Source organism: Pan paniscus, chromosome 18 (genome assembly GCF_029289425.2).
Source record: "Pan paniscus chromosome 18, NHGRI_mPanPan1-v2.0_pri, whole genome shotgun sequence".
In the NCBI taxonomy this organism is placed as follows: domain Eukaryota; kingdom Metazoa; phylum Chordata; class Mammalia; order Primates; family Hominidae; genus Pan; species Pan paniscus.
In genome coordinates, this window is record NC_073267.2 from 79,524,854 (window position 1) to 79,551,672 (window position 26,819).

General features: G+C 48.8%; 2 protein-coding genes across 10 annotated transcripts in view; both read right to left on the minus strand.

Annotated features, from left to right (window-relative positions):
• Positions 1-5,947: 5,947 nt before the first annotated feature.
• LOC117976273 (putative pyridoxal-dependent decarboxylase domain-containing protein 2) overlaps positions 5,948-26,819 on the minus strand; it is a 78,419-nt gene continuing 57,547 nt past the window's right edge. The window contains exons 2-12 of one of the 9 annotated variants that reach the window (XR_010110285.1): positions 25,802-25,880; positions 25,486-25,643; positions 22,363-22,700; positions 20,085-20,172; positions 15,752-15,880; positions 12,054-12,153; positions 11,746-11,890; positions 10,511-10,571; positions 10,366-10,401; positions 7,019-9,027; positions 6,016-6,617 (exon numbers count right to left, since the gene is read on the minus strand). Coding sequence is in view for 5 of the 9 variants with exons in the window: in XM_063597721.1 (XP_063453791.1) it covers positions 8,545-9,027; positions 10,366-10,401; positions 10,511-10,571; positions 11,746-11,890; positions 12,054-12,153; positions 15,752-15,880; positions 20,085-20,172; positions 22,363-22,700; positions 25,486-25,605 (1,500 nt within the window). In the remaining 4 variants the exon portion in view is untranslated. Of the gene's footprint in view, positions 9,028-10,365; positions 10,402-10,510; positions 10,572-11,745; positions 11,891-12,053; positions 12,154-15,751; positions 15,881-20,084; positions 20,173-22,362; positions 22,701-25,485; positions 25,644-25,665; positions 25,979-26,819 lie in introns of those variants that run through there. The other 8 variants (XR_010110284.1, XM_063597721.1, XM_063597723.1 and 5 more) reach the window with 8 other exon arrangements.
• Positions 6,016-8,544, minus strand: LOC129394118 (nuclear pore complex-interacting protein family member B12-like; the record flags this gene model as incomplete). Its single annotated transcript, XM_055099317.2, has 1 exon — positions 6,016-8,544. A coding segment is annotated over one exon (540 nt), but the record flags the coding sequence as incomplete, so codon positions are not given.

Consider the following 26,819-nt stretch of genomic DNA (forward strand, 5'->3'; position numbering starts at 1 on the left):
AAGGGCTCGAGTGGTGGGGCCACAGCAGAGACAAGGCCAAGCAGCCTGATTCTTGGGAGTGGAGGTTAATGAGCAGCGTTTGCACTTGGCTTTCTATAGGGTCAGGCTGTAGCGCAACATCCTGAGGTGCGTGGCTGCCCACAGGTGCTCAGCCAGCCCAGCCTCTGCCAAGGCAGACAGAGCCTGGGCTGGGAAGTGGGGGATCCCACTGCTTGGGGAGTCCCCTTTTCTTCTGCATAGTGGGGATGCCAGGAGCAGTGAACAAGCTCAGCAAAAAGTTCTCCAGCCCGACCCGAGGTTTCCTTCCTCCTGACTTTGTCACCTCACTGGGAGAATATACAGCTCTGTCTGAAACAAGTTTCCTGCGGGGCGCCCTGTGCAGGGGAAGCTCGGGCAGCCCAACCTACCAGATGGAAGGGAAAGATAGAGGCTGTGAGGTTCTTCTGGGCCTGCCTACAGCCTCTTCTACCTGGCTGCCCTTTGTTCAGAGTAAAGGATGCAGTTCCCAAGACATAAGCACCGCGGGCTTCAGAGTATGAAGGATCCTTCCAGATCAGCCACTTTGGGCAACTGGTGAGTAAGGCGGGTGTGCAGGGCCAGCTACATCATTTGTGGGGCCTGGTACAAAATGAAAATGTGGGGCCCTTATTCAGAAGTTACTAAGAATTTTTTTTTTTTTTTTTGAGATGGAGTCTCACTCTGTTACCCCGGCGGGAGTGCAGTGGCACGATCTTGGCTCACTGCAACCTCTGCCTCCTGGGTTCAAGTGATTCTCCTGCCTCAGCCTCCCGAGTAGGTGGGATTCCAGGTGCCCACCACCACATCTGGGTAATTTTTGTATTTTTAGTAGAGACAGGGTTTCTCCACCTGGCTGGTCTCGAACTCCTGACCTCAGGCGATCTACCTGCCTCGGCCTCCCAAAGTGGTAGGATTACAGGCATGTGCTAAAAATTTCAAGATGAGGACAGCAGAGCATAAATGAAGCGCAGGACCCTTGCCAGTGGGCCCGTCTGGGTGTGACTGCATTTGGGGAGAAGGGGATGGGGTCCTGCCTGTCCCTGCAGTCACAGCATACCACCAGTCCTGGGGCAGAGGAGCTTGGATTCAGGCCCTTGGTGCCCAGCGGTCCTGGCTCACGGACACCCCTTGTTCAGCAGCCAGGGGGTTCCTCACTGTGTCCCAGATGTCACTCTAAAGATTGCTTCAGAGGCTCCCTCCCTGAATCGTTGGAGGGACTCTGTCAGTTCCAATGACCAGCCAGCTGCCTTCAGGTCACAAAAGAATCTGGGGCTGGTCTGAGACCAGGTGTACCCCCAGACCCCATCTCTGTCCAGATCATGAGAGGGAGTCCAGGGTCCCCCGCCTCCCACAGTTGGGCTTCACTGCACAGCTGGAACTCAGCCAGGCCTGTTCCGGGAAGCAGGGCTGTGAGTGTGAGCGGTCCAGGACCTTGGCATTTTGAACAAAGAATTCAACAAAACCCACAAAGTAACATAGCAATGAAACATGGGAAGGAAGCAGTGAAAGCAGGAAGTTATGAAACAGTTAAAGCACTCTGCAGGGCGGGAGTGGGCCTAAGCAAGCGGCTCAAGAGCCTGGTTACAAAGTTTCCTAGGTGTTTTGTTAGTTTGTTTTTGTATTTTATTTTTTATTATTATTATTATTTTTGAGAAGTCTCTTACCCAGGCTGGAGCGCAGTGGCATGATCTTGGCTCACTGCAATCTCCGCCTCCTGAGTTCAAGTGATTCTCTGGCCTCAGCCTCCCAAGTAGCTGGGATTACAGGTAAGCACCCACCACGCCCGGCTGATTTTCATATTTTTTGTAGAGATGGGGTTTCACCACGTTGGACAGGCTGGTCTTGAACTCCTGACCTTGTTAATCGGCCCACCTCGGCCTCCCAAAGTGCTGGGATTACAGGCACGAGCCATGGCACCCAGCCTCCTGGGTTTTAAGTACTGCTTTTGAGGTTCTATTGGCTACCCCTTATCTGGATGAAGGATTTGGTCTGTGGCTCATAAAAGGCTAATGTGAACTGGCGCCCTATGCAGATGAAGGGATGACCCATGCTTAGCCTGCGGCTAATCCAGGACACTCTCCCTTCCCATCTGAGATGTGGTGGAGACAGGAGGGTGATAGGGTGTCTCTATATTAAACACACACACACGCACACACACACACACAAAGGCAGCCAGACTATGCACTAGGAACTGCCCTGGGAATCCCGTTGCGTTCTCACAACAATCCCATTTCACAGATGAAGAAACCAAGGCACAGAAATATTCAGTAACGTGTCCAGGTGCGGTGGCTCACGCCTGTAATCCCAGTACTTTGGGAGGCTGAGGCAGGCAGATCACGAGGTCAGGAGTTCGAGACCATCCTGGCCAACATGGTGAAACCCCGTCTCTACTAAAAATAGAAAAATTAGCTGGGTGTGGTGGCAGGTGCCTGTAATTCCAGCTACTCAGGAAGCTGAGGCAGGAGAATTGCTTGAACCCGGGAGGCGGAGGTTGCAGTGAGCCGAGATCACACCACTGCACTCCAGCCTGGGTGACAGAGCAAAACTCCGTCTGAAAAAAAAAAAAAAAAAAGAAATACTAAGTAACTTGTCTGAGGCCACTTAATTACCAAGACGTGGGAGCTGGGACTTGAACCCAGGCAGTCTGGCTGGATTCATGCCTGCAGCCTCTGCACTCCTGCTACTTACTGTGTGAGAAGCGCCTGTTCTGTGGAAGGTTGTGGGCTGAGATCTTTCCATGACTTCCACTCATTTACCCCCAAGGCTGTTCTTAAAGACGGGCATGACAGTTACGCCCATTTTACAGATGGGGCCCTGAGGCTCACAAGGGCACGCCACTCACCCATTTCCACAAAGCTATAGCTCGTCAGCAGAGGGCAGAATTCGGCCGCTTCTCCCCTAGCTCGAAGGCTGTGATTGACACAGAGGTTTTTTTGTTGTTGTTGCTGTTGTTTGTTCCTTTTTCTTTTTTTTTTTTTTGAGACAGGGTCTTGCTCTGTCATCCCGGCTGGAGTGCAGTGGTGCGATCTCAGCTCACTGCAAACTCTGCCTCCAAGATGCAAATGATTCTCGTGCCTCAGCCTCCCAAGTAGCTGGAATTACAGGTGTGCACTACCATGCCCAGCTGTTTTTTGTAGAGATGGGGTTTCACCATGGTCTCTACTAAACCCTGTCTCTACTAAAAATACAAAAATTACCCAGGCGTGGTGGCACATGCCTGTAGTCCCAGCTACTCAAGAGGCTGAGGCAGGAGAATCACTCGAACCTGGGAGGTGGAGGTTGCAGTGACCCAAAATCATGCACTCTAGCCTGGGGTCTCGCTTTTGTCCAGGTTAGAGTGCAGTGGCACAATCATAGTGGCTCACTGCAGCCTCAAACTCCTGGGCTGAAGGGAATCCTCCCACCTCAGCCTCCCAAGTAGCTAGGACTATAGGCATGTGCCATCATGGTGAGTTAATTTTTTGTGTGTTTTTATCGTCTCGAGACAGAGTCTTGCTCTGTTGCTCAGGCTGGACTGCAATGGCGTGATCTTGGCTCACCGCAACCTCCACCTCCTGGGTTCAAGCGATTCTCCTGCCTCAGCCTCCCGAGTAGCTGGGATTACAGGTGAGTGCCAGCATTCCTGGCTAATTTTGTATTTTTAGTAGAGACAGGGTTTCGCCATGTTGGTCAGGCTGCTCTCGAACTCCTGACCTCGTGATCCACCTGCCTCGGCCTCTCAAAGTGTTGGGATTACAGGCAGGAGCCACTGAGCCTGGCCTGGTGAGCTAATTTTTAAATTTGTTATAGAGACAAGAGAGACAAGAGTCTCTCTTATGTTGCCCAGGCTGGTCTCGACCCCCTGGCCTCAAGTGATCCTCCCACCTCAGCCTCCCAAAGTGCTGGGATTACAGATGGGTGTCACCGCACCTGGCCTCTGAGGAGGGTTTCATTATAAACCTGCCCTGAAGGGAGGGAATCCAATTTTACAAGAGGGTGTAGCCTGGTGAGGCCTGGATGACCTCCGCAGGCAGGGGCTTGTGCCTGGGCTGAGGCCTAAGGGACAATGGGCAGACATGAAGTTGCCCCAGGCAGAGGGTACAGTGTGGGCAAAGTCAGGAAGTGGCAGGGCTTGGATCACTCCAGGAAGAGAGAGGAGTCACGTGTCACAGGAGCTCGAGACCCAGAGAGTGAGGCAGGCAGGCAGGCAGGGACCAAGCTTGGGCACAGCCAGGAAGGCAGGACAGGGCATGGTGGGGCCAATGGAATCATTACCCAAGACGGGCATTTTCAGGGAAACAGCTTAGATAAGGCCAGCCGTACAGTAGCTCCCACCTGTGATCGCAGCATTTGGGGAGGCTGAGGTAGGAGGACTGCTTGAGCCTGGGAGTTCGAGACCAGCCTAGGCAACATAGTGAGACCCCATATCCACAAAAAATTTAAAAAAGGAGTTTGTGTTCCTGTAGTAGCAGACTTGGGAGGTTGAGGTGGCAGTATCACTTGAGCCCGGGAGTTCAAGGCTAAAGTGAGCTCATTGAGCCATTGCACTGCAGCCTGAGCGACAGAGAGATACGCTGCCTCAAAGGAAATACAAATTAAAAAACCAGCCGGGCATGCTGGCGTGTGCCTGTAGTCTCAGCTACTTGGGACACTGAAGTGGGAGGATCGCTTGAGCCCAGGAGTTCGAGGCTGCCGTGAGCTATGATTGTGCCTCTGCACTCCAGCCTGGGCGACAGAGAAAGACCCTGTCGCTTAAAAAAAAAAAAAAAAAAACTTAGATAAGAGGATGCTGTGCCTCCCTGGGGGTCTTCAGTCACCCATGGTCCTGGCAAGAGAGGAGGGCCAGGAGAGAGCTTCACCCACCTGCTGTCCTGCCCATGTGACATCCGCAGGTGCTGCCATGGCCACGACTGTTGTTACACTCGAGCTGAGGAGGCCGGCTGCAGCCCCAAGACAGAGCGCTACTCCTGGCAGTGCATCAATCAGAGCGTCCTATGCGGTGAGTCCCCAGCAGCACCATGCCACCCACCCCGAGTATCCCCTGGGCACCCTGGCATAGCCAGATGACTTCCGTGCCCCTGTTGCAATAACCACTGCTTCCAAGTCTCTATAGACCACCCCTTGGGTATACCTCATGTAAGTGATATTTATTTTATTTATTTTTGAGTCAGAGTCTCGCTCTGTCACCCAGGCTAGAGTGTGCTGATGTGATATTGGCTCACTACAACCTCTGCCTCCTGGGTTCAAGCGATTCTCATGCCTCAGCCTCCCAAGTGGCTAGGACTACAGGCATGCACCATCACGCCCAGCTAATTTTTGTATTTTTTTCAGTAGAGGTGGGGTTTCACCAAGTTGGCCGGGCTGGTCTCAAACTCCCCACCTCAAGTGCTCTGCCCTCCTCGGCCTCCCAAAGTGCTGGGATTACAGGCATGAGCCGTGGTGTCTGGCCCTAATGTGAGTGATCTTTAACACTGAGCACTTGAAAAAGAAAACCCTGAAGAAACCTAATTATTTGATGTCTGGACGACAAGGAAGAAGACAGAAATGGCATCAGATAATAAACAGTGTAAATGTTTATCAGAAAGGGGCTGGTGGTCGGGACGAGTAGGAGGATCGCTTGAGTCCAGGAGTGCATCTCTACAAAAAAGTTAAAGGATTTTTTAACATTGGCCAGGCATGGTGGCACACATCTGTGATCTCAGCTACTTGGGAGGCTGAGGCAGGAGGATTGCTTGAAGCCCAGGAGGTTGAGGCTGCAGTGAGCTGTGATCAAGCCACTGCACTCCAGCCTGGGTGACACAGCAAAATCCAGTCTCAAAAAATAATAATAATATTTTACATAACCAACCACTTCTGAAGATTAAAAAAACCCCCTATGATTAAAAAGCTCAGGTCCCTCACGCAATCATACCCGATATCAAAACAAAGCAATAACATAAGGACTGCAGTATTTATTTTATTTTTAAATTATTTATTTATTCTTTGTTAGTTTTTGGAGTGTGGGTTTTGTTTTGTTGATTTTTTTATTTTCTTCTACTCAGTTTTATTCTTATTGCTCAGGCTTGAGTGCAATGGCCCGTTCTCAGCTTACTCAACCTCCGCCTCTTGGGTTCGGGTGAGGAAGGTTCCACGTCAGCGGCCCTCCGCCTCTTGGGTTTGGGTGATGGTTTCACCTCAGCGGCCCTCCGCCTCTACGGTTTGGGTGATGATGGTTTCACCTCAGTGGCCCTCCGCCTCTTGGGTTTGGGTGATGATGGTTTCACCTCAGCGGCCCTCCGCCTCTTCGGTTTGGGTGATGATGGTTTCACCTCAGCGGTCCTCCGCCTCTTGGGTTCGGGTGAAGAAGGTTCCACGTCAGCGGCCCTCCGCCTCTTGGGTTTGGGTGATGATGGTTTCACCTCAGCGGCCCTCCGCCTCTTCAGTTTGGGTGATGATGGTTTCACCTCAGTGGCCCTCCGCCTCTTGTGTTTCGGTGATGATGGTTTCACCTCAGTGGCCCTCCGCCTCTTGGGTTTGGGTGATGAAGGTTCCACGTCAATGGCCCTCCGCCTCTTGGGTTCGGGTGATGAAGGTTCCGCGACAGCAGCCCTCTGCCTCTTGGGTTTGGGTGATGGTTTCACCTCAGCGGCCCTCCACCTCTTCGGTTTGGTGATGATGGTTTCACCTCAGTGGCCCTCCGCCTCTTGGGTTTGGGTGATGATCGTTTCACCTCAGCGGCCCTCCGCATCTTGGGTTTGGGTGATGATCGTTTCACCTCAGCGGCCCTCCGCCTCTTGGGTTTGGGTGATGATGGTTTCACCTCAGTGGCCCTCCGCCTCTTGGGTTCGGGTGATGAAGGTTCCACGTCAGCGGCCCTCCGCCTCTTGGGTTTGGGTGATGGTTTCACCTCAGCGGCCCTCCGCCTCTTGGGTTCGGGTGATGATGGTTTCACCTCAGCGGCCCTCCGCCTCTTGGGTTCGGGTGATGAAGGTTCCACGTCAGCGGCCCTCCGCCTCTTGGGTTTGGGTGATGATGGTTTCACCTCAGCGGCCCTCCGCCTCTTGGGTTTGGTTGATGATGGTTTCACCTCAGCGGCCCTCCGCCTCTTGGGTTTGGGTGATGATGGTTTCACCTCAGCGGCCCTCCGCCTCGTGGGTTCGGGTGATGATGGTTTGGTTTCACCTCAGTGGCCCTCCTCCTCCTGGGTTCGGGTGATAAAGGTTCCGCATCAGCGGCCCTCCACCTCTTCGGTTTGGTGATGATGGTTTCACCTCAGTGGCCCTCCGCCTCTTGGGTTTGGGTGATGATCGTTTCACCTCAGCGGCCCTCCGCATCTTGGGTTTGGGTGATGATGGTTTCACCTCAGCGGCCCTCCGCCTCTTGGGTTTGGGTGATGATGGTTTCATCTCAGAGCCCCTCCGCCTCTTGGGTTTGGGTGATGATGGTTTCATCTCAGCAGCCCTCCGCCTCTTGGGTTCGGGTGATGAACGTTCCACGTCAGCGGCCCTCCGCCTCTTGGGTTTGGTGATGATGGTTCCACCTCAGCGGCCCTCCGGCTCTTGGGTTTGGGTGATGATGGTTTCACCTCAGTGGTCCTCCGCATCTTGGGTTTGGCTGATGATGGTTTCACCTCAGCGGCCCTCCGCCTCTTGGGTTCGGGTGATGAAGGTTTCACCTCAGCGGTCCTCCGCCTCTTGCGTTTGGCTGATGGTTTCACCTCAGCGGCCCTCCACCTCTTGGGTTCGGGTGATGATGGTTCCACCTCAGCGGCCCTCCTCCTCTTGGGTTCGGGTGAAGAAGGTTCCACGTCAGCAGCCCTCCGCCTCTTGGGTTTCGGTGATGATGGTTTCACCTCAGTGGCCCTCCGCCTCTTGGGTTTGGGTGATGATGGTTTCACCTCAGCGGCCCTCCGCCTCTTGGGTTTGGGTGATGATGGTATCACCTCAGAGGCCCTCCGCCTTTTGGGTTTGGGTGATGATGGTTTCATCTCAGCGGCCCTCCGCCTCTTGGGTTTGGGTGATGATGGTTTCATCTCAGCGGCCCTCTGCCTCTTGGGTTCGGGTGATGAACGTTCCACGTCAGCAGCACTCCGCCTCTTGGGTTTGGTGATGATGGTTTCACCTCAGTGGTCCTCCGGCTCTTGGGTTTGGGCGATGATGGTTTCACCTCAGCGGTCCTCCGCATCTTGGGTTTGGCTGATGATGGTTTCACCTCTGCGGCCCTCCGCCTCTTGGGTTTGGGTGATGATGGTTTCACCTCAGCCGCCCTCCGCCTCTTGGGTTCGGGTGATGAAGGTTCCACGTCAGCGGCCCTCCGCCTCTTGGGTTTGGGTGATGGTTTCACCTCAGCGGCCCTCCGCCTCTTGGGTTCGGGTGATGATGGTTTCACCTCAGCGGCCCTCCGTCTCTTGGGTTCGGGTGATGATGGTTCCACGTCAGCGGCCCTCCGCCTCTTGGGTTCGGGTGGTGATGGTTTCACCTCAGCGGCCCTCCGCCTCTTGGGTTCGGGTGATGATGGTTTCACCTCAGCGGCCCTCCGCCTCTTGGGTTTGGGTGATGATAGTTTCACCTAAGCGTCCCTCCGCCTCTTGGGTTTGGGTGATGATGGTTTCACCTCAGCCGCCCTCCGCCTCTTGGGTTTGGGTGATGATGTTTTCACCTCAGCGGCCCTCCGCCTCTTGGGTTTGGGTGATGATGTTTTCACCTCAGCCGCCCTCCGCCTCTTGGGTTTGGGTGATGATGGTTTCACCTCAGCGGCCCTCCGCCTCTTCGGTTTGGGTGATGATGGTTTCACCTCAGCGGCCCTCCGCCTCTTGGGTTTGGGTGATGATGGTTTCACCTCAGCAGCCCTCCGCCTCTTGGGTTTGGGTGATGATGGTTTCACCTCAGCGGCCCTCCGCCTCTTGGGTTTGGGTGGTTCTTCTGCCTCAGCCTCCTGAGTAGCTAAGGGAGGTGTCTGGTGGCCCATCCTGTTTTTTAAAGTTTCACCTGTGAGGTAGGGCCAGTAGGGCAATCTTGAAGAATGACGATGCTCCGCTGCCGCCATTCTGACCTGTAGGGCCAAAGGAGGGAATGTTTTCACACATATTCATTTGATGGACAAAATTACCGCCACCAACACAGTCTGCACCTTCTGTTGCTGGTGGTAGATTTTTGCACCTTTCCATCCTCCAGGTTTCAAAATAGCAGTATCAGTGTCATAATATCACCCTTCCACTGAGTACTGCCGACAGCTGGGGGGTAAAGTCATTGGGACACACTGTTGTCTCCACATGCCACTGTGTCTGTCTGCAAATGTAGGCAGGCTGGGGTCCTACCCCAGGGAAGACAGAGTCATAACAGAGTAATAAAGAAGCATGTTTGAGACACAGGAGTGTCTATGTCTATCCTCATTCCTCCCTCACAGCCATCACCAGAGCATGTTTCTTGCACCAGGTCAACAGACAGTAAGAGAGGTATGAAAAGCCCATTGTCCACACATGTTGCAGGTTCTTATTGGAGAATGTTTTCCAGGCCTTTTATGTTCTGTCTCTGATTCTCAGAACTCTGCAAGGTCAGTGTGACCACCCTGCTACAAATCTAAGAAAACAGAGGTTTCCAGAGGAAGGAGAAATTGTGCCCAGGGTCACACAGCTTGCAAGAGGCAGAGTGGAAGTTGATTCCAGCTCTGCCTGCAGGCCCCTGTCATTTGCCCTCTGTTTCCCTTCTTCACAAAGGATCTTCACTCTGGAGGTGCCACCCATGAGAACAAAGAGCTCTGGAGCGATGTGGATTCCTGAAGAGCTGCAGGCGAACTGGGAGAGGGTTTTCTGACAGAACAATCTTACCTCAAGAAGTCAGTTAGGCATGGCTGTAATATTTCTTTTCACTCCCAGGTAATACCAAATTGTAAGTGCACCAGGACATAAAGAATACTTTTGTCCATGGAAAAATGTGGGAATTCTAAACAAAACAAGTTTTAAAACTGTGTTTCACTTCAAGTGTACAAGTCCCATCGCGTGTAATCATAGGACTCGGCAGCTTTTGAAGGTACAGAGGCCACACAAGAACCAGCTTAGCTGAGCATCATTTAAGGCCTTCATTTGGAATTGTCCCTGTGGGTAATAAGTTACATTCACTCTTCACTAATTTACAGTCAGGGCCCATTTGCTATTACAAATACCGAACCTCTGACACTTAGAATATTAGATCGGGGCCCCACTGGGTGGGGATGAAGGTGTTTTTGCGCAACACGGTTACCAATTGGGATGGGACTGTGATACTTGTAGGCAGCCTTCCTCTCTGCCATCTCCCTCTGCAGGGCTTGAGCACAGAGCCGTAGGGAGAAAAATGTATCCATGTCCTGACCTGGCAGACTATGTCCAAAAGCAAGGAAAACAAGCAAACTTACCCAGTTGCAAAGAGGCTTTCTTGCAGAAGGGGTGATCTGAAAAAGCCAACACATGAGAAATTGAATGTTGAGAGAGTCTAAGGGCTGTGGCATCATCTGCATCAGCACTGAACTATCCTGCAACTGCGGGGAGGAAGCTCCTTACTTTGCATTTGTAGTAGTCCTCTGCCCGCCGCCGCAACTCTTGCGCACGTTGAAACATTGCCCTATGGATTACAATCACTTTCATCAGATAAAGCACCACTTTCAGGATGATTGTAAATAATCTGCCATGTTTCTGTTATCCTCACAACTGTACCCTTCCACAATCTATCTCTACCTAGAAAATGTATTTCAGATGGCTATAAGAGTACAGTCTGAGCCGGTCACGGTGGCTGACGCCTGTAATCCCAGCACTCTGGGAGGGCGAGGCGGATGGATCACGAGGTCAGGAGATTGAGACCATCCTGGCTAATACGGTGAAACCCCATCTCTACTAAAAATACAAAAAATTAGCCGGGCGTGGTGGCAGGCACCTGTAATCCCAGCTACTTGGGAGGCTGAGGCAGGGGAATCACTTGAACCTGGGAGGTGGAGGTTGCAGTGAGCCAAGATCATGCCACTGCACTCTAGCCTGGGTGACAGAGTGAGACTCTGTCTCAAAAACAAACAAACAAACAAACAAAAAATTGGCCAAATGTGGTGGCACACACCTGTAATCCAAGCTACTCGGGAAGCTGAGGCAGAATTGCTTCAAACTGGGAGGCAGAGGTTGAGTGAGCCAAGATTGCACCATAGCACTCCAGCCTGGGTGACAGAGCGAGACTCTATCTCAAAATTAAAAAAAAAAAAAAAAAAAAGGCTAACTGTGGTGGCTCACACCTCTAATCCCAGCACTTTGGGAGGCTGAGGCAGGTGGATTACCTGAGGTCAGAAGTTCGAGACCAGCCTGGACAACATGGTGAAACCCCATCTCTAGTAAAAATACAAAAATTAGCTGGGCGTGGTGGTGGGCACCTGTAATCCCAGCTACTTGGGAGGCTGAGGCAGGAGAATTGCTTGAACCCAAAAGGCAGTGAACTTAGATTGTGCCATTGCACTACAGCCTGGGCAACAACAGCAAAGCTCCATCTCAGGAAAAAAAAAAAAAAAAGAGAGAGAGAAAGGAAAACCACTGCCAGTACTAGCAACTCCTCTTCCCCCGAAAAAATGACAAACAAGAATGTAGGAAGGGAAAGGAATTATACAGCTTAAACTAATGAAGCAGAAAGGACAAACTCAATTTTGAACCCACTGAATTTGCCACAAATATTGTAGAAAATATTCTCAAGGACTTTACAGTTGTCTACTTTGATTGGCACATGATTCATACAACAGTATTTGTGTCAAGGCACATCTTACTGTTTTTTGGCGGTCTTCCTCTTTCCATTGATTTTGTCATGATGGTTGATTTTCGTTGTCACCTTCATCTTATGGATTTTACCTCTAACTTTTGTTTCCACATGTCTCCATAGAGTAATGATGTCTTTCAGGCCAATTTTATTTCCTGGAAAGGAAGAAACTCTTTTCTTTGTGTGCATACAAATGAACCTCAGCCCTTGGTGAGAGTGAAGAGAGGAGAAGGTGAGAAACCTCAGGGCAAGAAGCTCTTCTTTCCCTTTCCAGGGCAAACTCATTTCCACACTATGGGGACTCCAACAGAGCCATACCTTCCTGTCTACGGTGGTTGGACCTCCAGGCTCTCTGCTGTACATCTGTGGATCCATCATGTCCATTTTCAGACTGGAAGGTAGTCTTCAGGAAAGACAACTAGGAAATAATAATATAAGAATGACAGCTGGGCACGGTGGCTCATGCGTATAATCCCAGTACTTTGGGAGGCCGAGGCAGGTGGATCACGGGGTCAGGAGTTCAAGACCAGCCTGGCCAAGATGGTGAAACCCCGTCTCTACTAAAAATACAAAAATTAGCCGGGCATGGCAGCGGGCGCCTGTAATCCGAGCTACTCGGGAGGCTGAGGCAGAGAACCGTTTGAAGCTGGGAGGCGGAGGTTGCAGTGAGCCGAGATCACACCACTGCACTCCAGCCTGAGCGACAGAATGAGACTCTGTCACTCACACACACACACACGAATGACATGAGGCTGGCACGGTGGCTCACTCCTGTAATCCCAGCACTTTGGGAGGCCGAGGCAGGCGGATCACCTGAGGTCGGGAGTTTGAGACCAGCCTCACCAACATGGAGAAACGCTATCTCTGCTAAAAATACAAAATTAGCCAGGCATGGTGGTGCATGCCTGTAATCCCAGCTAGTCGGGAGGCTGAGGCAGGAGAATCACTTGAACCCAGTAGGAAAAGGTTGTGGTGAGCTGAGATTGTGCCATTGCACTCCAACCTGGGCAACAAAATTGAAACTCTGTCTCAAAAAAAAAAAAAAAAAAAAAAATAGGCCAGGTGCGGTAGCTCACGCCTGTAATCCCAGCACTTTGGGAGGCTGAGGCAGGTGAATCACAAGGTCAAGAGATGAAGACCATCCTGGGCAACATGGTGAAACCCCGTCTCTACTAAAAATACAAAAATTAGCTGAGCATGGTGATGCATGCCTGTAGTCCCAGCTACTCGGGAGGCTGAGGCAGCAGAACTGCTTGAACCCAGGAGGCAGAGGTTGCAGTGAGCCAAGATCCCACCACTGCACTCCAGCCTGGTGACAGAGTGAGACTCCGTCTCAAAAAAAAAAAAAAAAAAAAAAAAAAAGACATGAATATACTTCACACAACTGAACTGTACACTTCAACGCGGTTAGATGGTAATTATCATCTTCTAAGTATTTTACCACAGGTTAACATGTTTCACAACTTGAAAAGGAAGTAATTACCTTCAGCTCTCTGAGTTCTAGAATTTGTAACATTTCACCCCCTGCTCCTTCCTGATCTGCACTGGAGCATCTTCCTTCTGTCCCTGCTCTACTCAGAGTTCACTTTCCCTTCCCTCACATCAGCTTCGTTGAGGCTGGTTTGAACTTAACGCAAAACATTCTAATGACTGAATTCCCACCAAGATTTCCATATTATCACAGTATGCTTTTAATCTTCGAAGATATTAAATATTTGTTCTCATCATAGCTAAAATGCAATGCAAATCCCATCTCAGATGTGGGTCAGATACCTATGAATCTCCTGAGGTAGTCATTGAAATAACTTTTTTCTTGAGACGGAGTGTCACTCTCAACCATGCTGAAGTGCAGTGGCGCCACCTTGGCTCACGGCAACCTCCACCTCCCAGATTCAAGCGATTCTTGTGCCTCGGCCTCCCAAGTAGTTGGGATTACAGGTGCCTGCTGCCATGCCTGGCTAATTTTTGTCTTTTTAGTAGAGATGGGGTTTCACCATGTTGGCCCATCTGGTCTTGAACTCCTGACCTCAAATGATCCATCTGCCTCAGCCTCCCAAAGTGCTGGGATTACAGGCATGAGCCACCACACCTGGCCTGAAATAATATCTTTCAAATTCTTTGTAGAATTTGTTTTTTCCTGATTTCTGCACATAGGATAAAAAAAAAATCATGTACTAGGATTTCGAGAGAAGTAATGGGTAATCTAAAAAGATGAAAAGAGCAACCACATCAATCCCACAGCTACTGCTAGATTTCATAGGAAAGGTAGCTGGCCCAGTTTGGAGCTAGGAGAAATGTCAAACACATGAAGAAATGAGAAGCAAAGAAATGCCATCACGCATGAATGCTTCATGGCACCCATGATGTCCCTGCTTAGGAGGTAATGGTATAGATGACTAGATGACAAGGACAAAGAAGACAGGTGCGAAGTTGTCCAAGTCCAACAGCTCAACTGAACTTTCCTAAAAAGTGGTAAATTAAAAAACTTCCCCTGGCTCACATGGTGGCTCACGCTTGTAATCCCAGCACTTTGGGAGGCTGAGGCGGGTGGATCATTTGAGGTCAGGTTTTCAGACTAGCCTGGCCAACATGGTAAAACCCTGACTCTACTAAAAATACAAAAATTAGCTGGGCATGGTGGTGGGCACCTGTAATCCCAGCTACTTGAGAGGCTGAGGCAGGGGAATCACTTGAAGCCAGGAGGTGGAGGTTGCAGTGAGCCGAGGTCACACCATTATACTCCAGCCTGGGCAACAGACGGAGACTCGTCTTGGGGGTGAGAAAAGAAAAAAAAAAAAAAAAAAAAAAGCTTCCTCCAGTTTATACCGAAAATTCTCTGTTCAGGACTAAGTGGCACAGAGAATGTTAAATGTGCCTAGATACCTTCATAACTCATATATTTTCTGTTTTCTACATAGCTTGAAAGGCAGTGCCAAATGACGTGTAATTATCTAGGTGGTAAAACTGAAACATACTTCCTCTTCCCTTGAATATAAAAAAGCATTGTGGTATTAGTACTTTTATCTTGGATCATTGTTGAGAAGGAGGTTCAGCCCCCAGACAACCACATTTATACTGTCATGAATGGCAAGACAAAATGTAGAGCTCAACTTACCCAAAGGAAAAAAGGCTCAAAAGACAAATTATGGCACAACTTAGCAGCCAAATTCTTACCAAGTACAGACTTTTGACATACTGATCTCTCTCCAGTTGCAAGTGGGAACATGCACTTTGAATGATGTCATTCAAAATTACCCTGCCCAGACACACTTTTCATTGATTCTCTTGGAGGGCAGTTCTAAGAGATTCTCTGGGGCTTTCTCTGCATCATGAGACGCAGTGCAGTTCTGCCCTTCACCTTCCGGCAGTTTGTCACCTCGTCCCTATGACCTCAGAGGAACTTTGTCTCAGGCCAATTGTTTGTTCCTTGGGCTCTTTCATTTCCCCTAAAAATCATTTGCTGCCCCTCTAAATGGCCTACATCTCCATCTATCTCCCTCTCCCCTCAGAAGAGGGTGCTCTTTAAGCATCAACCATCCGGCCCTTCTAGCAGTCTCATGTTTCAGCTGGTTCCCATGTTTATGCCTGTTCTATGTTTTTCTTTTCCTGTTAAGCTGTCTGTTGTCAGCTCATTTCTGCAGTGAATCTTCAGAGAGGAGATTGGAAGCTTTCCTTCCACCCATACGATAGAACTATAAAGCAGAAGAGTTTAGAAAGAATTTCCTATTTAAGTGACGAAACCTCATACTCCATTTGTGACAAATAGCACAAAGGTTAAAAAAACTTATTTTTGACCAAAAGCTCTGTTGACATTCTATTAAACAAACACTGACCTATTTAAGTTTCATAATGTAAATGGCAGATATTTTCATCATTCTTATGCTAATAAATCATTTCCCTGATTTTTTGGGTAAAACCACATATTCATAATGAAGTCCAGAAACGTGAATTGTTTTATATAATTTATTCTTATTTGTGATTACAAGTATACCTCTACAGAAAGTTAGTATACTCACCCAAAGGTAAACTGTCCAGAGGGTAACGACAACTTTATAACTTCTCAGAAACGCAATAATGATACGTAACCAAGGACTTCCACCAAAGTCAGTCCCACGATGACGATGGTCAGCCAGAGTATTGATAACCTGGAATAATAATAGTTGAAATAATGAAAAGGTCAATGACACTGACAATATTTCACTCAGAAAGAATCATCCTTAGGAACCGTCAACCTCCTCCAAAAGGTAACCACATCCCTCAGATATCACCGTGGGATTCCACTGCTACAAAAAAGAACAGAAGTTAGAAGTCACATGGTTTTCAGATGGCTGGTAGTGTTTTTAGGCATTGCAAATGTGGGGTGTTGTCTTTCTTGGTATAAAGCAGGGATATCCAATCTTTTGACTTCCCTGCCTATATTAAAAGAAGCAAAGTTGTCTTGAGCCACACATAACATACACTAACACTAACAATAGCTGATGATCTAAAAAAAACCTCTATTTTTTGAGACAGAGTTCCGCTCCACTCAGTCGCCCAGGCTGGGGTGCAGTGGCGCAATCTCGGCTCACTGCAACCTCCAGCTCCTGGGCTCAAGCCATTCTCCTGCCTCAGCCTCCCGAGTAGCTGAGATTACAGGTCTCTGCCACCATGCCCGACTAATTTTTGTATTTTTAGTAGAGATGAGGTTTCACCATGTTGGCCAGTCTGGCCTTGAACTCCTGACAGGCGATCTGCCTGCCTCGGCCTCCCAAAGTGCTGGGATTACAGGTGTGAGCCACCGTGCCCGGCCATTTTTTTGTTTTTGTTTTTGTTTGTTGTTTTTGAGATGGGGTCTCACTCTATCACCCAGGCTGGAGTGCAGTGGTGTGCTCTCGGCTCACTGCAACCTCTGCCTCTCAGGTTCAAGTGATTCTCCTGCCTCAGCCTCCTGAGTAGCTGGGAGTACAGGTGCCTGACAGTGCACTCAGCAAATTTTGGTATTTTTTGTGGAGATGGGGTTTTGCCATGTTGGCCAGGGTGGTCTCGAACTCCTGACCTCAGGTAATCTGCCCGCCTCAGCCTCCCAAAGTGCTGGGATTACAGGCATGAGCCACTGTACCTGGCGAAAATCTCCTAATGTTTTAAGAAAGTTTACAAATTTGTGTTGAACTGCATTCAAAACTGTCCTGGGCCACATGCAGCCCGTCACTCATGGGTAAGACAAGCTAAGTAGAAAGTAATTATCTTATCTTTTCTTTTCTTTTTGTTTTGAGACAAAGTTTTGCTCTGTCACCCAGGCTAGATTCCAGTGGCATGATCTCAGCTCACTGCAACCTCCACCTCCCGGGTTCAAGCGATTCTCCTGCCTCAGCTACTGAGTAACTGGGATTACAGGCGCCTGCCACCACGCTCGGCTAATTTTTGTATTTTTAGTAGAAACAGGGTTTCACCATCTTGGCCGGGCTGGTCTCCAACTCCTGACCTCATGATCCACCTGCCTTGGCCTCCCAAAGTGCTGGGAATACAGGTGTGAGCCACTGCACCTGGCCAGTGGTTATCTTTTCTTGAAAGTTATTTACTTGTTTTTTAAATTGATGTATAACATTGGATGCATTTATTATATATCACATGGTAAAAGAATCCCTCTAAATAATACTTCTCTCTTGAATTATATGAATCTTTGTCACTTAAATCTCAGCATCAGTAAAAAAAAAAAAAAAAATACAATGAAGAGATTACTTCATTCAGAAATAAGTATCAAATTTTAGTGCTTAAAAATTAACAAGGTGGGCCAGGCGTGGTGGCTCACGCCTGCAATCCCAGCACTTTGGGAAGCCAAGGTAGGTGGACCACGAGATCAGGAGATTGAGACCATCCTAGCTAACACGGTGAAACCCATCTCTACTAAAAATACAAAAAATTAGCAGGGCATGGTGGCACGTGCCTATAGTTCCAGCTACTTGGGAGGCTGAGGCAGAAGAATCACTTGAACCCGGGAGGCGGAGGTTGCAGTGAGCCAAGATCGCACCACTGCACTTCAGCCTGGGTGACAGAGCAAGACTCTGTCTCAAAAAAAAAAAAAAAAAAATTACCAAGGTGGAGATCATGAAAATGGCATGAATAGTGTGAGATTTCTCTAAGATTGTTGATATTAATTCCATTAGACTCTTATGTGAGTGAAGACGAAGACTTCCCCTGAGTAAGTTCAGACAGCTTGTGATAACATTTCTACATCGATTCCTCAGGATTTAACTATATATTCTTGAAAACATCTCAATTTTAAATGTTTCTTTCAAGATGGTGAATTAAACAGAGATAGCCCTTCAACAGGTTGAACCAGCATATGCTGAGTCTGAAATGGAAATGGAGTTAGAGAACCATACAACAATGGTAATGATTTCAGAAACATGGTGTTGAGCAGAACAAAGCAGACACAAAAGAGTACCTATGGCATGGCATGAATCTGTATACGCGAAATTCCAGAATAAGCAAGCTAACCTATGATAAGAAAGAGACTGGCTGGGAAGAGTGAGAGTTCACTTTCTGGGGTGACATAATAGTGTAGATCTTGGCTGGGCACGGTGGTTCACGCCTGTAATCCCAACGCTTTGGGAGGCCGAGGCAGGCGGATCACCTGAGGTCGGGAGTTCAAAACCAGCCTGACCAACATGGAGAAACTCTATCTCTACTAAAAATACAAAATTAGCTGGGAGTGGTGGCACATGTCTGTAATCCCAGCCACTCGGGAGACTGAGGCAGGAGAATCGCTCGAACCTGGGAAGCAGAGGTTGCGGTGAGCTGATATTGCCCCATTGCACTCCAGCCTCGGCAACAAGGGAGAAACTCTCAAAAACATAAATAAAGAAATAAAATAATTGTAGATCTTGAAAGGGGGTTGGTTTATGCTGGTGTATGTACTTTCCAAAGTTAGTAAACTTACACTTAAGGTTATATATTTTGGCCAGGTGCGGTGGCTCACGCCTGTAATCCCAGCACTGGGAGGCTGAGGCAGGCGGATCACGAGGTCAAGAGATGGAGACTATCCTGGCGAACATGGTGAAACCCCGTCTCTACTAAAAATACAAAAATTAGCCAGGCATGGTGGTCTACTAAAAATACAAAAATTAGCCAGGCGTTGTAATCTGAGCTACTCAGGAGGCTGAGGCAGGACAATTGCTTGAACCCCGGAAGCAGAGGTTGCAGTGAGCCGAGATCTTGCCACTGCACTCCAGCCTGGGCGACAGAGTGAGACTCTGTCTAAAAAAAAAAAAAAAAAAAAAAAAAGTCATCAAACCAGATGACACAAATCAAATGACGTTTCACTTTGTTTTGGTCCATTTTGTTTGTTAGAGACAAGAGTGCAGCGGGGCCATCTCGGCTCACTGCAACGTCCAGCTCCTGGGCCCAAGCGATCCTCCCACCTCAGCCTCTCCAGTAACTGGGATAACAGGTACGCACCACCAGGCCCGACTAATCTTTTTTGGAATTTTTTGTAGAGATGGGGTTTCGCTATGATGCCCTGGCTAGTCTTCAACTCCTGGACTCAAGTGATCTGCCCACCTCGGCCCCCTAAAGTGCTGGGATTACAGGCCTGAGCTGTGTAATTTCATGCCGCGTGACACAGCCCAGTAAAAAGGAAGAAACCCCCCGGGTCCAGCGTCTACTCACACAGGTGGACTGATGGCTGATAAATCCCAGCAGGAGCCAAAAGAGCAGCCACAGCACCCATCTACTCACACAGGTGGACTGATGGCTGACAAATCCCAGCAGGAGCCAAAAGAGGAACCAAAAGAGCAGCCACTGCACCCGCATGTCCTGGTCCTTTCAGGGCGCCCTGAGGCGGCCAGGACAGAGGTGGAGGTGGCTTAGGGCAGGGAGGAGGGAAGGGGACGGGGACGGGGCCGGATCTGAGTTGGGGGGGGGAGGGGAGGGGAAGGGGGGAAGGGAAGGGAGAGGAGGAGAAGGGGGCTGTTGGGCACCTGGAGGAGGTGGAGGAGGAGGAGGAGGAGAAGAAAGGGGTCTGGGATAGGATCCGGTTCAAATTAAGTTCTCAAGCGCTGGTGGAAGGTTTAGCTACAGGTCACGGAGAAGATCAGGGAAGCAACAGGACACGCGGGGCAAGGGAGCGTGAGGCTTAGGAGCAATTAGAGGGAGACAAACGTTCTGCTACCCACCAAACCTTCTTCGGTCTGGGCCCTCCCTTAGCAACCCTGGGGCTTTATACTCCCTCTCCACCAATCCCTGATGACCCCGGTGGTGCCTCACAATGGACAATGCCAAGTAGCGCCCGCATCATTCCAATGACCCCTCCCCCATCTCAGTCCCCCACACTCCTCCCAAGCACAGGTCCTCTCTGGAACCCTCACAAACCTGATTTCTGGTCCTCCCCAACCAGCTCCCTGTCCCTGCTTCTGGGCGCTCCTTCCTTCCTGAGCTCCCAGGGTTCCTCTCAAGGTCACTTTTGGCGACAAAACATAAAAAACAAATGATGGCAGGATGGCAGGAAGAACCTCATACCCAAGCAGAGTGCCAGGTTTTATAGCCTCCGCTCAGCCATTCATATACTAAGCAACAAAACATCAGCAGGATGCGGAAGGTCCCGATAGTAAACCATCTCCATCACATCCATGTAGCCATCCGTCCATCAACCTGTATCTCAGGAATAAATGTAGACACATTCATTTTAAGCCTGCATGGTACATTTACAAAAATTAACCTGACTTATTTTGTTCCAGCAAATCTCAATATATTTGAGAGCAATCAAATCACACAGCATGTTTCTGATCGTATAACTGTGCTAGAAGTCAATGATTAAAAGCTAATTCAAAATTATTATTTGCTTGGAAATTCAAAGTGCCCTTATAAGACATAAACATAAGAAAGAATCCAAAATGAAACAAGATTGCCTTTCAACTCAATGATAAGATCATAACATGGCAATAAAATGTCTCCCTCTGGCCTGGGAATTCCTCTTTGTGGCACAAGGTTGTGTGATCTCAAATCACCCCTAACCCACCTAGACATTTTAACATCCGAAACTGAGTGATGATGTCCTTATCTATATCATCTTACTGCCCCTGTGTGTGGACTTTAAATTCTGAACCCAAATGAGGGGGAGAAAACCAAGTTGACTTTCATGATTGACCTCTCAGGGATGTCCAAGGAATCTGTGCATTTCAAGAAACAAAGTTCATCAGCTTCTCTCCTAAGGTATTTGCCCACAATACCCAGAGGGCTTGGCAGCATCATGTGTGATGGGTGGGGAGCTCCAAGCAGGTGGGCAGGACCCAGGGGCCTGGTGACCAGGACGGACCCCCACTGTCCATCACCTTTCCTGGCCCTGTCCTCAGCTAAACTTCCCACAGGCCTTCTGCCCGATCACACAGAGTGTGCCCAAACTCACTCAGGCCTCTGGCGGCTGAAAACCACTGCTTTAAATCCCTTTACCATTTACTATGACATAAGGTTATTGTAAATGAGAAATATTCTATTGATGCTACAAATGGAAAGCCAATGCCTTTGCCATAAATAGAAAAACAACCCTAAGAAACAAGCAAAACAAAAACAAAACAGGGGCTCAGTGTGGTGGCTCACGCCTGTAATCCCAGCACTGTGGGAGGCCGAGCTGGGTGGATCACAAGGTTGGGAGTTCCAGACCAGCCTGGCCAATATGGTGAAACCCTGTCTCTAATAAAATACAAAAATTAGCCGGGTGTGGTGGTGGGCGCCTGTAGTCCCACCTACTTGGGAGGCTGAGGCAGGAGAATAGTTTGAACCTGGGAGGCAGAGTTTGCAGTGAGCCGAGATTACACCACTGCACTCCAGCCTAGGCGACAGAGCGAGAGACTGTCTCAAAAACAGCAACAACTACAAACAAACAAAAAACAGGGTGAACAAAACTATGGAATTCAATTCTATTTGTATGCTGCAGCCATGTTCCAGCCCTAGATTTGGCTGGGCATGGTGGCTCACGCCTGTAATCCCAGCACTTTGGGAGGCTGAGTCAGGCGGATCACGAGGTTAGGGGTTTGAGACCAGCCTGACCAACATGGTGAAACACCATCTCTACTAAAAATACAAAAATTAGCCAGGCATGGTGGCACACGCCTGTAATCCCAGCTACTCAGGAGGCTGAGGCAGGACAATCCCTTGAACCCGGGAGGCGGAGGATGCAGTGAGCCGAGATCGTACCATTGCACTCCAGCCTGGGTGACAGAATGGAATGAGACTCTGTCTCAAAAAAAAAAAAAAAAAAAAAAAAAAAAAAAAAAAGGAGAGACCAACTAAGTGGGGGTTGAAGTGAGATTAGACCAAAAGTGAATGGCAGAGAGTGCTATAATGTCCATGAAGGGTTGCTAGAGTCACCGTGATCATAGCCCAAGCAGAGACAGGGAAAGGAAGATGTGAGCAGAATTTGGGGCCTCAAACAATGGAGGTTATTCGTGCAGCCCAGGAAAGGCTCCCCAAAGCCAGGATCAACCTCCCTTGCAGGCGGTCCCTCATGGAGGCATGGCCAGGCACCTTAGATTTGAGACCAGCTGCGTGACCCTGGGCTGGTTTCCTTCCATACAATGGGAGTGCCAACGGCTGCATGCATGCAAAGACCGTCTGAGGATAGGAGGAAGCAATCTGTTGAGCACCCGTGTACCTGAGTGTCATCATCTCCCAAGGGCATCCTTCGTTCCAGAGCTGGCACCTTGGAAGGCCCTTGGTCACTGAAGGCAGTGATGATGGTAACAGCAGTAAATCATCATTTACAGCTGATGAGGGAAGGCCAGGGGTAGGGCTCCTAGGTCCTGGATAAGAATGAGGGTCTGGGCACTCCTGGGGACAGCTGAGTGGTAGGACTCCTGGGTCCCCAGGGGGCAGGTCCATCTTCAGTGGCATTGGGCCTTGGCTGGGATGCTGAGTTATCCACTGGAGCATCAGCAGTACAGGCAGGCACGGAGGCAGTGGATCCATCGGAGGTGGCAGGTGTAGGATCGTCTGGTGAGCAAGTAGAGTCACCAAGCCTGGCTGACCACTACCCCCACTACCCCCACTATCCCCACAGACGATGCCCTGTCCCTTGCCTCATGCTCCGGCAGGGTACAGGCTTGCACCTGGGGCCTCATGGAGCATCTCTCTAAGACCTCTGTGTCCTGGTCATTGAATGGGCACTTGAGTCACCCAGGGCCATTGGAACAAAGAGGAAGGATCAGGCCCCACGATGTTTTGGGAGAGTGTTTAGCACAGGAAAATGCACAGAATACATGCACGACATGGGGGCACTGTCAGTGTGGGAGCAATAGTTTACAACCTCCAGCCCTAATCTGAGCACTCTCACCTGTGCAATCTGAAAGGAACAGGAGACTTGCAGGAAAGACAGTGCCTGGACTTCACTTAAAGGAACTAAACTGTTGGAATTTGTACTCTTGATATCCTTCCAAATCAACTCTCTCAATGTTCCCATCCTCAAAACTATCATATGGGGTAACTGAGGCAGTCAGAGATGTCACTCAGTTGATTCTGAGTTCACTGCTGATTACATCTGACCAAACTGCTTTTTCTGAAGTCTACTCTGTTTCATCATGCTGGTGATGATTTTGTGCAGCTCTGGGACAAACTCCACCTGGCTGAGGATAAAGCAAATCTGCGGTGACTTAGTCCTCCTGTCATTTCCCATCAGTTCCCCACTCTCCTCCTCTGCCCCTCCACAGTCTCCCATGCAGGCTGACACCATCTGATGGCCTTAATGGAGTCTGCCGAGTATTTCAGGTTCTCTCCTGGGCCACTTGAAAGTGGATGTACCCATGGGATTTGCTTTGACCCAGGAGATGTGAGTGGAAGTGAAGCGTGTCACCTCGAGGCAAAAGAGTTGGGAGCCATTGAGACTGGCCACCCTCTCCTTCATCTCTTAGAGCAGCTGACAGCTCCCATATGGAGGCTGCTCCTTTATTCTCGTGGCAGGATGAGGGCATGTGGGGCACAGGGCACAGGAGAGCCATGGAGGATGTGCAGCATGGGCAGGAAAAGAGCCTTCAGTGGTGTACATTTCCATCGTTTGGGGCTGTTTCTTACCTACAGTGATACCTAGTCCATCCCAGCAGGCATGCACCATCTACCCCACACTCTGTGATGCAGACTAGCCTGCCGTCAGAACATGAACTGGTGGTCAGACACACGTAGGTTTCAGTTCCAGCTCTGCCTCTTATTGACTGCAACCTCAGGCTTAACTTTCAGTCTCTGAGCCTCAGTTTCAACTCTGTAAAATGAGGTGGCTATACCATCTCAGGTTGCAGAGAGAATTAAATGAAATATAAGTTCATGTAGAGCATTGAACCCCGGGCCTGGCACACACAGTGAGTACACAATGTTAGCCATGTAGCTTCATAATGCATACTGATTGTCAATATTCAGACAATGCAGTAAAGTATTACCAAAAATAAAAGTAAACTTATTTGCATATGTATTCTTTCAATCTTTATTTTTAAACAGGGTAAAACTATGCATATTCTTTCATAGCCAGTGTTTTTCTCTCATAGTATATTGTTAAAATAATTTTATCTTGGACCGGGTGCAGTGGCTCACACCTATAGTCCCAGCACTTTGGGAGGCCGCAGTGGGCAGATCACGAGGTCAGGAGTTGACACGAGCCTGGCCAATATGGTGAAACCCCATCTCTACTAAGAATACAAAAGTTAGCTGGGCATGATGGTGCACACCTGTAGTCCCAGCTACTCAGAGGCTGAGGCAGAGGAATCGCTTGAACCCGGGAGACGGAGGTTGCAGTGAGCCAAGATTGTGCCATTGCACTCCAGCCTGGGCGACAGAGTGAAACTCTGTCTCAAAATATATATATGTGTGTGTGTGTGTGTATCTATATAAATCTCAAAAATAAAAGATCATTTTTGAGATTATCATTTTAAAAGACAAGATAATGTTCAACTTAATGACTAATTTAATTATTACTATTGGACTTTTTGTAGACTGCACAGAGCATTCAAAACAAATGAAGGAGAATAAAAAATATGTATTACATGTTGTAAAATAAATGTGATGTGGTTCTTTTATTTAAAATTATAGAACATATATATGTACTATAGAATGTATTTCTTATTATGAGTCATGTTAAAAAGTAGTTTAGAAGCTGTTGATTTGAATTTCCTTTTCAAATTTTGCAGGATAATTTTTTTTTTTTTTTTTGACAGAGTCTCGCTCTGTCGCACAGTGTGGAGTGCAATGGCGTGATCTCGGCCCACTAAAACCTCCACCTCCTGAATCTAAGCAATTCTCCTGTCTCAGCCTCCTGAGTAGCTGGGACTACAGGCTCACACCACCATGCCCGGCTAATTTTTGTATTTTTAGTAGGGACGAGGTTTTGCCATATTGGTCAGGCGGGTCTCGAAGTCCTGGCCTCAGGTGATCCACCAGCCTCAGCCTCCCAAAATGCTGGGATTACAGGCATGAGTCACCATGCCCAGCCTAAACTTGGCAAGATAATAAATAACCTTTTTAAGTGTCGTTGGGCACTTGTCTGGTTGTTTTTCTTTAGGTTACCATGCCAGCAATGATTCCTTTTGAGTTTCTGACAGAAGATAAGTGGTTTTCATCCAAATAAGTCAACTACTCTACCCCATCCCTAAGCCACTTGTATGGAAAGAAAAAGAGGAAGAAGCTAGTACTGTGACTGCGTAAGCTTCCCCCAGCATCACCCGCTATGAGATGTGTGGCAGCTGAGACCCGGGAACTGCTCAAGGACACCAGGCCCCATCTGTCTGCACTCACTCACCTTCCTCAGGTACTCGCATGGGCATGTCACTGACTTTACGTGCTGCTGCAGCTCCTTGGTGAGCGGGCCCTGGTCATGGGACAGGAACTGTGGGGTCAGGACAATAGAGAGCTTCACCATTTGCAGAATGAGAACAGGGGCTCATCATGAGTGCCAACCTATTAGACAATTAAAAAAAAAAGTGTTGAGTGGAAAAACAAGGTGATGTTTGAGTCTATAGTGGTCAAGGGCTTCAGAAAAGGACAGAACCAAGTTCAAATTCCTGTACTTTGAATTTCTACTTCATGCCATGCAAAATTACTTTACCCCTTTTAACCTCAGTTTTCTTCTGTGTGAAACAGGAACAATAGTTTCATTCGTCATTCAGTTTCTCTCAAGGTTTCACGAGATCATACCTATAAAACATCGAAGTCATTTAAATGTATCATCATTTCTGTTATAATTAGTGGGATCCATTTCACTATTATTGGATATACAGTTCTGTGCCTGAAACCTACAAAAAAAGAAAATGTTAAGTCTAAAAAGCATTAGTGATTTCTCACTTTTATATTATTAATTATAACCCTATTTAATCACACAAGGCCTTGTCCGTGGCAGGTGCTCAATAAACACTTGTCGAATCAATGCATGTGGGCTCCGGAGCCACACTGTTTAGATTCTATTCTGCCTCCACCACTTATCAGCTGTGTGATCTGGGTAAAATAATTCACCTCTTTATGTCTGCACTTCCCTCTCCATAAACTATATATAATGAGAATCCTTAGCTCATTCGGTTGTGGTGAGGGGTGAATGATTTGGCACACAGGAGGGGCTTGTTAAACATTAGCTGTGATGATCTCCTTCCAAATCTTCATTTTCAGAGCCACAGATGAGGCCACAGTGCAACCAGGTGACCTTAGAGTGTAAGTACACATGATCGCCAGCTATGCTCTATCTCCACCATAGGTCCAAGACTGGGTAGTTCCGGCCTGGAGGTTTCTGCTGCATCTGCCTTCTCAGTGTTCACCTAAGGACTTTTGTATTTTCCTCCTCACATCCCCACAGATGGGGTTCAGGCTGCTGGACACAGCTGGGTGATGCCAGGGCAGTGGTCACCTGTGCCAGCCCCGTGAGGTAGCTGGAGGATCATTGTTCCTTCCTTCTCGGGCTCTGGGCAGATGCCAGGGCTGGGGTGACCCATGCCCTCAAGTTTCTTGCTTTGGTGGGCCACATTTTCCCTTGGCAAAGAGGGTAAAGGTCACAGGATGCCGGAGAGCTGTGACTTCTCTGTGCCCTGGGCCCAAACTATGAAGACCTGACACACTATGCTAAAAGTCCAAGGCTGGGTGCTCCCC